The sequence below is a fragment of the Hevea brasiliensis genome, chromosome 14, assembly GCF_030052815.1.
Source record: "Hevea brasiliensis isolate MT/VB/25A 57/8 chromosome 14, ASM3005281v1, whole genome shotgun sequence".
Lineage (NCBI taxonomy): Eukaryota > Viridiplantae > Streptophyta > Magnoliopsida > Malpighiales > Euphorbiaceae > Hevea > Hevea brasiliensis.
Window position 1 is genome coordinate 80,220,403 of NC_079506.1, and position 13,881 is coordinate 80,234,283.

The 13,881-nt window shown below is 32.0% G+C and overlaps 1 protein-coding gene across 1 annotated transcript; it reads right to left on the reverse strand.

Moving 5' to 3' along the window:
- Positions 1-9,584: 9,584 nt before the first annotated feature.
- LOC110646592 (lysM domain receptor-like kinase 3) lies at positions 9,585-11,288 on the reverse strand. Its single transcript, XM_021800079.2, has one exon. The coding sequence runs from the start codon at positions 11,007-11,009 to the stop codon at positions 9,750-9,752; it is 1,260 nt and encodes a 419-aa protein (XP_021655771.2). The 5' UTR covers positions 11,010-11,288; the 3' UTR covers positions 9,585-9,749.
- Between the last annotated feature and the right edge of the window lie 2,593 nt (positions 11,289-13,881).

The following is a 13,881-nucleotide window of genomic DNA, read 5'->3' on the forward strand; positions in this document are numbered from 1 at the left end:
AATTTATTATTTTTTAAATACGCACATAAAAAAATTATAAAAACAGATTATCCATTTATTATAACAAATTACATTAAATTAAAATAATTAATTATACTAAATATAATTTTCATAATAATTATTTTTTTATTAAATTAATAAATTTTTATAATTAATTATTTTAAAAAAATTACATAAGATGAATTACTAAATTTTATTAAATCATTTTTTTTAAAACAGAATAAGTTACTTTATAATAAAAATAAGATAACTATAAAATATATCAATTAAATTAATAAAAAAAAATTGAAAATCTCTTTAAAGAAAATTTTAAATTTTATACATTTAAATTAACTCAAATATCATTAACTTAAAAAAAAAAAAAGCATATTTAACTAGTCTAACATTTTGGTAGGTAGTGCCTTGGTGGCTAAAGCTTAAAGGACTTTTACATAAATAAACAAACATAAATTACATAATAAATTAACCCTTAGTCAAATGATTGCAACTATTAAATTCACAATGAAAATATCTTTCTTGTGACTTTATTCTAAGGCAAAATTTTGTGTAAATATGATTTAATATAAATTTAAAATATAAATATTTAAATAAGTCTAATGGGAGATAATTTAATTAAATTTTCTTTTATTTTAAATGTAAAAAGTAAATAAGTTTTGACCTGGAATTTATTTATTTATTTTTAAATTATTTATTTTTACAATAAGATAAAGAGATATTATCTTCTATCGTATAATTCATTATTTTTCTATTGTAAAAAAAAAATCCTAGAATTAAAGTGTATAACAAAAAATTTAGTATCTGTTTAATATTATTATTATTGAAAAAATTATTTTTTAAAATATATTAATTAAAAAATATTAAAAAAATAATTTAAAATTAAATTTATAAATTTTAATTATAAAAATATTAAAATAAATTTTTTTAATTATTTTTTAATAACATTTTAAATAGTACTTTTATTGGGGAAAACATTTTTAACTTCTCACACTCAATACCAAATTGACACTTAGTTTTTTTCCGTCTTTTGTTTTGCTCTCCCTCCATACAAGCTTTCTTGGTTTTCTCCCTAACTCCATTTTCCCTCAACAAATTCAATTGAAGAAGCCAAATATCAGTGCCTATGGAAATTTTTAAATACAACCATTATATTTGTAAAGGAAATTATTACGTTCAGTTATAACAATTATTAAATATTATTTTTTTTTTATAAAATTCATTAAACTTCAATTTGATTTCATAAAAGTCACTGTCATTAAAAATTAAAAATTTTTAATTAACTTACTAATTTATCAACTATTTTACAAATAAAATTATCTAACTAATAGTTGTTGGCGGAGAAAAAAATAGAGAAAAGAGAAGGTTTGATAGCAAGAGAGTAGCATGATGTATTTTATGCATCATATTTTCTTTTTTTTTTTTTATTTTAAGAAAGTAACAAAATAAAATAATTTTATTTATAAAATAGTTTATAGGTAATATTTTTATGAAAATAACTTTTATGAAATCAAATTAAATTTCAGTGAGTTTTATAAAATAAATTAAAGTTCAATAATTTTTATAAAAATACTAAATTGAGTGACAACGTATGACATTTGTATTATGAATATTGATTATGATGGATTCTACATGAATTCTATTATGATAAATGATTAGATATTTTGAATTTTTTTTTATTAACTAGAGTACCTTTATGTCAAATTTATTTTTTATTTTTTTAAAAAAAAGAAAATGAGTAAAAAAACATCATTTTAAATACTAATAAAAAATTTAAAAAATATTATTTATTATTTTTGTGTTCTTATTATTAAAATATATCAAAAAAAATTTTTAATTAAATTTTAATATTTTAATTAATATATTTTGAAAAATATTTTTCTTAATAAATGTTTTAATAATAATATCAAATAGATACTTAATGTATTTCTAAGTTAAGCTTAGGTTAACTATAAAGCTCAAACTTTGCCTAGGATGAATGGACTTTAGAGGAGCACACACCACACTAAGAGCTTCAGATAATTGAATAATTCCTTTCTAATTAAATTTAGCCATTTTCCCAAGCGGATGGATAGTCTAAACTGGTAAAATACTCTAGGGAACTTATAAATGAATTAGCTAGATAGAATAATATAATCCATCTTGATTGCTTAACTCAACTCAACTAAGCTTTTATCCAAAAAATTTGAGGTCGGCTATATGGATTCGCTTTCTTCACTCTAAACGATTTTGGGCAAAATCCTCAGAAATGTGTAATGCTTCTAGGTCATGTTGTACTACTCTCCTCTAAGTCAATTTAGGTCTACCCCTTTTTTTTTTCTTTCTATCCTCTAACCTAATGTGCTCTACTTGTCTAACTGGAGCCTCCGTATGTCTACGCTTCACATGACCAAACCACCTCAATCTTCCTTCTCTCAACTTATCTTCAATTGGCACCACTCCTACCTTTTCTCTAATACTCTCATTACGGACTTTATCTAGTCTAATATGGCCACTCATTCACCTTAACATTCTCATCTCTGCAACTCTTATCTTAGACGCATACGACTCTTTCAGTGCCCAACACTCACTACCATATAACATAGCCGATCGTATGGCTGTACGGTAAAATTTTCCTTTCAACTTATTGGGAATCTTACGATCATATAAAACTCCCGTGGCATGTCTCCACTTCAACCATCCGGCTTTAATCCTATGACTAACATCCTCCTCATATCTCCTATCTATTTAAAGGATTGAGCCTAGATATTTAAAGTAATTACTTTGGGACAATACCACTCTATTCAAACTAACTCCTTCCCTATCACCAGTTTGGCCTTCACTGAACTTGCAATGCATGTATTCTGTCTTCATTTTACTTAACTTAAAACCCTTTGACTCTAGAGCATTTCTCCAAAGCTCTAGTTTTTTATTGGCTCCTTCTCGTGTCTCATCTATCAGAATAATATCATCCGCAAACATCATGCACCAAGGAATACTCTCTAGTATATGTTTCATCAATTCATCTAAAACTAATGTAAAAAGGTAAGGGCTTATGGCTGATCCTTGGTGTAATCCAATTGGGATCGGAAAATCTCTTGTGTCTCCTCCCACCGTGCGCACAATAGTAGTTGCTCCTTCATACATATCTTTCAATACTTGTATGTACCTAATAGATACCCTCTTTTGTTCTAACACATTTCATAAGACATCTCTTGGAACACTATCATAAGCCTTCTCCAAATCAATAAAAACCATGTATAGATCTTTCTTCACATCTCTATATTTCTCCATCAAGCTTCTAATGAGAAAAATCGCTTCCATAGTTGAACGACCGGGCATGAAATCAAATTAATTGAGAGAGATAAAAGTATCATGACGTAGTCGATGCTCCACAACTCTCTCCCACAACTTCATAGTATGGTTTATGAGTTTTAATTCCCCTATAGTTTGTGCAACTCTGTATGTCTCCCTTATTTTTAAAAATAGGTACTAAGATACTACTCCTCCATTCATCAGGCATTTTCTTTGAGTTTAGAATCTTATTAAATAATTTAGTTAACCATGCCACTCCCATATCTCTCAAATACTTCCACACTTCAATTGGTATTTTATCGGGTCCACAGGCTTTACCCACTTTCATTCTCTTAAGTGCTTCCTTTACTTCTAAAGATCTAATCTTTCTAGTATAATTCACATTCTTTTCTATTGTTCTATAATCTATATTCACGCTATTACCATTTTGACTATTATTAAAGAGATCATTAAAATAATTTCTCCATCTTTCTTTAATGTCCTTATCTTTCACCAACACTTTTCCTTCTTTATCCTTAATGCACCTAACTTGATTGAGATCTTGACATTTCATTTCTCTCTTGCTTGCTAATCTATAAATATCTTTCTCCCCTTCTTTAGTTCCAAGTTTCTCATATAACTTTTCAAAGGCCTGTGCTCTTGCTTGACTAACTGCCTTTTTTGCCTCTTTCTTTGCTATCTTGTACTGTTCATATGCCTCATTATTATCACATTTAGGTAATTTCTTATACCATTCCCTTTTTCTCTTCACTGCCTTTTGTACTTCCTCATTCGACCACCATCTCTCTTTTGAGGGTGGTCCATGTCCTTTAGACTCTCCAAGTACTTTTGTAGCTACTTCTCTAATATTTGATGCCATCTGTATCCACATATCATTGGCCTCCATATCCGGCTTCCATACTTCGGATTCGAGAAGCTCATTTTTGAACTTCATCTGCTTTACTCCTTTGAACTCCCACCACTTTGTTCGAGCTACACTATTTCTTCTGACCTTATTTGAATTGTTCCTAAACTTGACATCCAAGACCACCAACCGATGTTGATTTGTTAAGCCTCTCCTGGAATGACCTTGCAATCCTTGCATAGAGCTCTATTTGTCTTCCTGGTTAAGAGGAAGTCGATTTGACTTCTATGTTGCCCACTTTTGAAAGTCACTAAATGTGACTCTCTTTTTATAAAGTAGGTATTTGCTAGTATTGGGTCGTATGCCATAGCAAAATCCATGATACTTTTTCCCTCCTCATTTCGATTTCCAAAACCAAAACCTCCATGAACATTCTCATAACCTTGTCTATCACTTCCTACATGTCCATTCAAATCTCCACCAATGAAAACATGCTCTTCATTCGGTATGCTTTGCATTAAATCATCCATGTCTTCCCAAAACTTTTATTCACTCTCACTGTCTAGTCCTATTTGTGGGGCATAAGCACTAACTATATTTATTGTTTCTCCTTCTAGTACTAGCTTTACTAGTATAATTCTATCTCCTACTCTTTTCACAGCTATTACTGCGTCTTTCAATGTCTTATCTATGATTATGCCCACTCCGTTCTTATTTCTCTCCTTTCCGGTAAACCACAGTTTGTACCCTGAATTACCCACTTCCTTACTTTTCTCTCCTACCCATTTAGTCTCCTGAATGCAAGCAATATTCACCCTTCTCCTTTCCAAGGTATCCACAAGCTCCATTAATTTTCCTATAAGTGATCCAACATTCCAAGTACCAACCCTGATCCTCCTCCTAACCTGCTCCTTCCTAATTTGTCTCTTTCTATGATATCTTCTATTATTTTCTATGTCTATCTTGTGTTCTGTTCCACTATCTGTTCTACTATCTGTTCTATGGATTAACTTCTTTACCCACACCCGTCTATGATGTGGGAACCCTTGCTCACTTAACACTACACCCGGGTGTTGGCATGGCGCGTCGCTTTCGGTGAATGCCCTACACCCTTGCATATTTCTCACTACACCCGGGCTCCGATGTAGTGCGTCGTTAGTAGAGGACGCCCCAACATTTATATCATTTGAATCCATATCATAAGGTGTGACGAAATTTTTACGCTGGTTGTCACCTACCACAACCCTCCTCCTTTATCCGAGCTTGGGACCGGCTAAGCGCAAACTACTTAGGCGGAGTTAATCCATCTTGATTGCTTGATAATGTATAATCCATCCATCTTGATTGTGGACTTACAAATTGATGTGAAGAGATGATGAATCCACAAATTTTTAACTAAACTCCAAGTTTATCAAACACAAACACAAAAGTAAAAATATATGTTATGTCATGATAAACGCTTGAATTTTTAGTTTTTGAAAAATAAATGAAAATATATAAATTTTGATTTTATTTTATATTTTTTTATTTTTATATTCATTTTGTCAATATAGCTATCAAACAAGCGATTAAAAGGTGATTAACGAGAGACTAAAGCGTTAATAATGATAAAAATTCAGTAGTTAAAGTGTTAATAACAATAAAACTTAGGGACTAATTATTTATCTTGAATGATATTAAGGTATTTCCACTATTTATTAAACAGAAAAATTCAGAAAAATAGACTAATAAACAAAAGTTTATAATGGAATCAAAATTTATTTCCAAAAATATGTAGAATGAAGTGTCAATTATGATGAAACACAATTACACAAGGACAAAAAAGTAATTTACTTAAAACACAAACATAAAATCACTGACCTATATTAATTAAAAAAAATAATAATAAATTACGCCTATGATATCTAAACTTAAGACGTATAACATAAAAATATCTCAATTTTAATTTGTAACAGAAAAATTACTTAATATCAATTGATTTACATAAAAGTACATATGACCTCTAATAGTCGATTTCTAAGTTAAATGATTACTTTGCTTGTCTAGCATGACAAACTTTTCCCCTCTTCTATATTTTCTCTCTCCTCCATGTTAGTAAGTTCTCTCTCCACATATTGTCACCTCTCCATACATCCTCCATCTTCATTTTTTTCTCTTCTTTGCGAAAATCAGCACTCTCCATTTGCAAAAACAAGCTCTCTCTTATCCATACATATTTGGGTCTTGTTTGCTCTCCCTTGTACAAGTTCTCTTCCTTCTTTATTTTGTCTCGTGTTCTGCTCTCTCTCTGTACAGTTTTTGCCGTCTTTCTCCCGAACTTCATTTTTCCTTAACAACTTCAATTAAATAAGCCATGTCCAACACCTGAAAGAGTTGAAGATGTTTGAGGTAAATGGGCGATGGACATGCCAAATGGCATTCCTTTATGTTATTGCGATGAATTGGCAAGCCAATGTACCTTTGTTGGTTTATGAGCATTTCTTCAATAGGGATAAAGCCTGAGGTTTTTTAGTCGTTGCAATGGTGAGGGTAGGAAATAACAACGACAAAGGGTAAAAGAGGAAACAGATTTCTAAGATGAAAAGGGAGCAATTGAAAGAAAAAAAAAATCACAATAAAGACGAGTCATTGGCATGAAGGAGAGAGAAAACTTAAAAGACGCCGAAGGGAGATGAATATATTTAAATTTTTCTCTTGTCTTGACTTAATTCATTACAAATTTAAGAAATAAGATATATGATAAGACTCATTATATCACATGTTTTGAATTTTGAATTTATAATTAGATATATAAATATCTAAAGTGGGAATTGATTATTATAGATACTTTCATGTTATTTCAATTAAAATTAAAATATTTTACTATTATATATAAAAAATTTGGATATTTTACCTTAACAATCTTATAAATTATGTATGAAAAATGAAATTTACCCTTAAATGGGGAGATGGAATGAAATTTACCTTACAAAAATTGTCATGTTATAATCCTTAGAAAAAAAAAATGTCATATCATTTCCTTTGCAATAGAAATAGCAAATCTTTTGCCTCAGATTCTCCTGCCAAAAAGCCTTACAGGTGCCTGAAATAGGAAAATTTTAAAGTTATATCATGACCATGACTACCTGAAATGAAAGGAATTGCCATTCTCTCATACCATGCTTGATGAGATGAACCATGCAAGCGCCTTTTATAAAACATTCCAATTGACTTCCAACTTCCAACATCAAAAGTGGTCAAGGCTCAAAGACTCTTTAGTTATGATGGATTACATTACTGTGAATATCACTCTCTCAAAATTTTAACTCTATTATTATTTCAAATATTAAGATTTATTCTAAAGTTAATTAAAATTTATCAATCCGTCTTATATAAAATTATTATTACCTAAATAATATTAGAACTTATTTAATTTAATATATTTTAATTAATAATTACAAGAAATATATTTCTATTAATAATTTATATTTTTAAAAATTTAATAAACCAATAAAAAAATTTAAATTTTATTTATTTAAAATATAATATATTATAAACGTCATTATAAAAACTTATATTTTATATTTAATCAATTATTTATATAAACAGATTCAGTTAATTGATTCTCAAAATATAAAATTTGAATCCAATCAAAATTTAACTTTTAAAATTTAAATATATCTCAAAATTAATTATGTACTATTCAAACTCATTCCAAAAGAGTTTAGTTGAGTTAGGTATCTAAAAATACCCGACTCATTATCATCCCTAACATCACAAAATTATCCTAGTGTATCGCTTCTCTTTTTTTTGCGTGTTTTATAAAAAAAAGAAACTTAAATTTAATATATTTTAATTATAAATTTTTTAAAAAAATATAATTTTTATTGTAAAAAAATTTTTTTTTAAATGTTTTTTTTACTCTCTAACGATAATTCCAATGAGAATCTTAAACCATCGCCATCTCTATGCATGATGAATTATGAGCTATCTTTTTTAACCCACTCCAGCCAATGCATAAAAGCTTCAATCATCAATACCAGATCCAAAAATCACTCAACTTAGGAGGACCCAATAGTGCCTAATCATGTGTCAACTCACTTGTTGGATAATAATGTAAATCGAGATAATCGAATCCAATATTTTTCATTCATTATGTTTTCAAATACCAATTGAATTATTTGAATTGAAAGTGTAAATTTAGTGCTATTTGGCATTGAGGCTGGAAAGTTAATTTTTTTAAAAATATTATTTTAGATATTATTGGAAAAAATGATTTTATTATTTTATTATTTTTATGATTAAAATTTATTAAATTTATTTTTAAATTATTTTTTATTATTCTCTAATTAAAATATTTAAAATAATATTTTTTTAATAATAATTTCAATAATAATATTAAAGAAACAGTTAATGTTTACAACCATTTCATAGGTTAACTAATTTTTTGTTTAAAAAAAAACAGTCTTCGTTAAATAGAGATAAAATATAAATTTAAAGTATAAATTTTATTCTATTATAATTTTATATAAAAATTTTAAAATAAATTATTTATATAAAAAAATAGTAATTATTTTGATTTGAAAGATCCGATTATATTGACAAAACATTTGACTTTGTCATTCAATAAGAGGTATGCTCCACTCAGTGGTGATCTATCATTATTCAACTCTATAATTTTTTTATGAGCAGATTGGCAACTATAAAATTTTTGATCTTCTTCCAAAGAAAAAATTTATACCTCATATTATTGAACATCGTATCATTGAACACCATATCCAACAACTTCATGATATATGGAAAAATAATATATGAGAGGAGATAACAAATTCTTATAAATAAGGAAATAAAACTCAAGATTTATCAATAAAAATATACTTGAGTACAAATATAATGTAGAACCAGGCAAAAGCATATAATAAACTTTATTTTTTTTTAATTAACACATAACATCACTTTCTAAAAAGAAATATTCTTCTTGTTTTAGCCTTTTCGTTGGATCAGGTGTTCTAGGATCTCAATGGGGTCTCATCTTATAATATCATGAGACTACTTCATATCTCACTGTGAAGGACATCAATTCTCTTACATATTGGTGATGCGACTGTGTAGAAAATAAATGGAATTTTACTCAACGAAGGAGATTTATCCAAATCTTATATTTAGCACAATCTTAGAAGGAGGTGGTGCATCCACGTAACAAATCACTGAAACAAAACTCTATTTTCTTGGCCAAGGCACCTAAACTTGAATAAAATAACTTGCATGATTCATCAAAAGATGCAGACTTTTAGCTACATTATCACATCTTTCAATCCTTTGTTTATCAAAATCCAATGACACAACAAATTTGTGAGATTGTGAACATTTGGTATGCAAACATTTGATTTTCTAGTAACATGTCTGATATATTCCACTGAAGATGCCTTTTACAAATCAAGCAACTAACAACTAAAAATTGCAGATAATAATAGAAGCTATCAAGATTTCATCTATTTGTTTAAAAGAATGGATCTGTGAAAAATTTTATACAATATAGGGGAAAAATATCCAAGGGAAACTCAAAACTTCACAAGAAATAATAAACAAAACCAGAGACACCTGTAGATCTGCCATTTTTCTGCTTAACTATATTTCTTCATCGAGGCGCCAAAGAAACAGAGAAATCAATTGGCATACCAATCTTCTCAGCCCAGTTCTTGGATTCCAAATACAATTTTGACACTCTAACAGCCACCTGCTCCATATCTGGCCGCTTCTCTGGATCATCCTCCACACAATCCAACCCCACCACCACCATCTTCTCTGCCACATCCACTGGATACGAATCCTTCAACCTCCTATCAACCCAGCTCCTCACCCCACCGCCACCGCTACCCACTGCCTCTCTTGCCCTCTCTATCACACCAACTCTGCTAAACTCTCCTCTCCCTTCATCAAACACATAATTCAACGCCTCCTCTCCTGACACCAGCTCCAAAACCACCACCCCAAAAGCATAAACATCGCATTTCTGCGTCACAACCCCACTTGCTTGAAACTCCGGCGGCATGTATCCTCTTGTCCCTTCAATTTTCTTGCCTTTACTATTACTCCTGCCAAAACTTCTCGCCTCAGATCTTTCACTTCCCTCTATTTCCCCGCATAGCTCCGCTGCCCCGAAATGACAAATCTTGGCATCCAACAAATCTTCAGCTACTAAAATGCTCGAACTCTTTATATGGTTATGCACAAAGCCTGAATTTGAATCTGCACAATGATGAATGTAATCGATCCCATGAGCGATATCTGTAGCAATATGCATCCGCGAGAGCCAATTTGAAAGTACCGTGTAATTGGGATTCTGTGGGTTTCTAAGACAAGTAGCTAAACTGGTTCCATGAAAGTATTCGTACACAAGATATATATAATTCCCTGAAGTGGCCGCGCCCAGAAGCTTAATCAAGCTACTATGATGACTCCTGCAGATGGTGGATAACCGTTGCTGGAGCTCCGGTAATTTTAAGGGGTCACGGTGGCGGAACTTGCGCTGGACAATAATAACCTCTTTCCGGCGAATCTGGCAGCGCCAAGAGGTGGAAGAGGAAGACGAAGAGAAGGGTTTTGATAGGAAGTTGTTGGTGGCTCTGCATATTTCAACAAAGTCATAAATTTTTGTATTCTCTGGTAAAGAAGCTTCTTTAAGGATTTTGAGAAAGCGTTTGCTTGAGATGGAAGAAGAAGATGATTTTGAAGTGTCCTTATTATGGTTAAAGAAGCCTGAAGAAGAGTAATTAATGGATGATGATAATGGGTAATTGCCGGATGATGATGATAATGACTTTGATGAAGATTTTGAAGGGTGGGATTTTGGGGTAAGAGATTGGGTTACGTCTATGGCTTTTCTTGATTTGCACATGAGGATAATTGGAACAAACGGAAACAGTCTTGGGTTCTTATTGGTGGTTGGTGGTGGTGGGTTGGCATAGAAACAACAGCGTCTAGAGAACAAATTAACGTGTAAAAGTGGGCATTTTCAACAGGGGATTGTTTTTGGAGATTTGCAGTGTTGTCCTTGTCAGTGACATATCAATTCAAAATCAAAGATGAGGAAGCGAAGGAAGAAGATGAAGAATAATAATAATAAGAAAGAAGACAAAGACGGTAACCAAAGACGATGGCTAATTGGTTACTTATTTTTTAAAGAAATGGAAGACTTTTTAGCTTGTAGGCCAAGACGTGGCACGTACGCCTGTTGGCCTGGGTTTGGTCTCGTCAATTTGTACTATGAATCGGATCAAGATCAACTCATGTCAAATTTAGAATCAGCCCGAGTGAGCCCAGAATTGAGACATATGGGTTGTTCAGTATCCTTCTTCCTTGAACCTGAAATAGAACTGCTCAGATCGAATCCACAGAATTGAGAGTTTTTTTTTCTTTTTTTTTTTAATGACTTGGATTTTTTTTTTCTTTTCTCAAAGATTTCAATTTAAAAGAGAAGCCATGAAAGTGGCAATTCGAAAGTCACAAAGTTCATTTGATACATTGGACTACGACGGAAAAAGCATCTTGGATATACTTTCTAGCTAAAGCGTAGCTTGTCTGGTTGCAAATCCTTCCAACTGTCGAGAAAAAGAACACCCACCAGCTGCTTCGAAACTTCCAGTCCATCAAGGACAGTTTCATGAATAGATAGTGGAATAGTCTAAACCCCTGTAAGCATTAATTACCAAAGCAGAATCTCCTTCAATAATACACTTCGACAATCCCCTGCTTCTTGCCAATGTTAGTGCTTCTCTACATGCTACACTTTCCAATATGAGTGGATCTTTGATTCCTAGCCATAAGCAGCAGCACCAATCAATGACTCTTCCAAAATTATCTAGTACCACTACAGCTGTTGCTCCCCTGGTCCGGCCTTGATCAACTGCTGCGTCAAAATTTAATTTAACAAACAGATCAACAGGTGGTAACCAGCTCTGAATGGGAACGTCGTCAAGTCTTGGAACCTGATTATTTAAAGAGTTAGCCACAAGAAAGTCTTCCTGATGCTTAAGAGCTGCTGCTGCAACATCTTGTGGATTAAAATTTGCTGATGAAAAATTAGAGCATTTCGGCATTTCCAGAAGTGCCAAAGAATAAAACCAATCATTTGAACATATTCTTCCCCTTGAGCCTGCTGCATCAACATTGTACTTAATTCCACCCGAGCTTGTAAGCATATCTGAGCGAACACGTAATGGGGAATTTATCCATAATGCTACTGCCCTGGGACATGAGAAAAACAGATGGAGCTATTCTGATGTGCCACAATAATTACAATCCGGACTGAAGTATCTTATCCGGTGATGTATTAACTCATTACGAGGCAATTTTTTAGATAATAGGCTCCATAGGAAGATTTTTAGCTTCGATGGAAAGGTTAATTTCCAAAAACCATTCCATAACTGTGCATTCCTATTAACTGAATTTGGTCCGGGACCTGCAAGGTTTGATTTGTGAGCAACATTTTGAAGTTGGCACGCAATCTTATATCCCAACTTTACCGAATATCTCCCTTGAGTATCATAGTGCCAAACCAGTCGATCATTCCTTTGAAACAAGCTGACAGGAATAGCAAGTATATGGTTGATATCATCCTCTTCAAAATTTGCCTGCAACATTTGGATATTCCAAGTTCTGGTATGAGGGTGGACCAGCTGGGACACCCATACGATATTTTCTTGATGATTTGCAATGGGTTGAGGATGTTGGGGAAAAAGAGTTGGAATCCATCTATCCCTTTTACACATAACAGATTGCCCATTTCCTACGTGCCATCGGACTCCTTGCTCTAAAATAACCCTTCCCCACATAATAATTTGCCAACACCATGAGGCTCTACTACCCCGTTTAGCCCACAAAAAAGAAGAAAGCGGAAAATATTTCCCTTTCATAACATGGGCCAAGAGAGAATTCAGCCTGGAAAGAATACGCCAACCTATTTAGGAATGAGAGCTCTATTAAAACACTGCATATCTCTAAATCCCAATCCTCCATGTCTCTTGGATTCACACAGTTTTCTCCAAGCCACCCAATGAATCTGCTTTTCCTCCCTTTGTTTGTCCCCACCAAAAATTAAATAACAGACTGTTAGCATAATTGCTGTAATTATGCTACACAAATCTATGCTAACACAGACTATTGATTTTTGTACAAAGTGAACCTGGTAGTTTAAAACACGACATTGCATACATAGGTGTAACTGATGTCGCCGCTTTAACTAAAATTTCCTTCCCGCCTTTAGATAAAAGTTTCTCTTTCCAACCTGATATCCTCTGTGCTACCCTATCCCTAAGAAATCAAATACTTGTTGCTTGGATCGACGAATATCTGCTGGAAGACCAAAAACCTATCCTGGACATCAATGCTATCAATCTGCAAAAAAGAAGCTATTTGTTGCTTGACTTATTGTGGTGTGTTAGGGCTAAACACTATGATAGATTTTCTTAGATTGGTAGATTAACCACTTGCTTGTGTGTAGTGGTAGAGAGTGTTCTTAATAATTATTGCCTCTTCCATGGATGCTTTAGAAAAAAGAACGGAATCATTCGCAAATAAAAGGTGTGTCATAGTTGGAGCATGTTTGGAGACTTGAATACCTTGTAAGGATGATTTCTTAATTACATGAGAAAAACTTTCTGCACAGATGAGGAACAGATATGGAGAGAGTGGATCTCCTTGTCGAGGACCCCTTGAAGGAGTGAAAAAAACCGTATCGATGGCCATTTATCTTCAAGGAAAAAGAAACT

Coding starts and splice junctions, on each gene's coding strand:
- LOC110646592 (XM_021800079.2), bottom strand. CDS start 11,009: ATGTGCAAATCAAGAAAAGCCATAGACGTAACCCAATCTCTTACCCCA.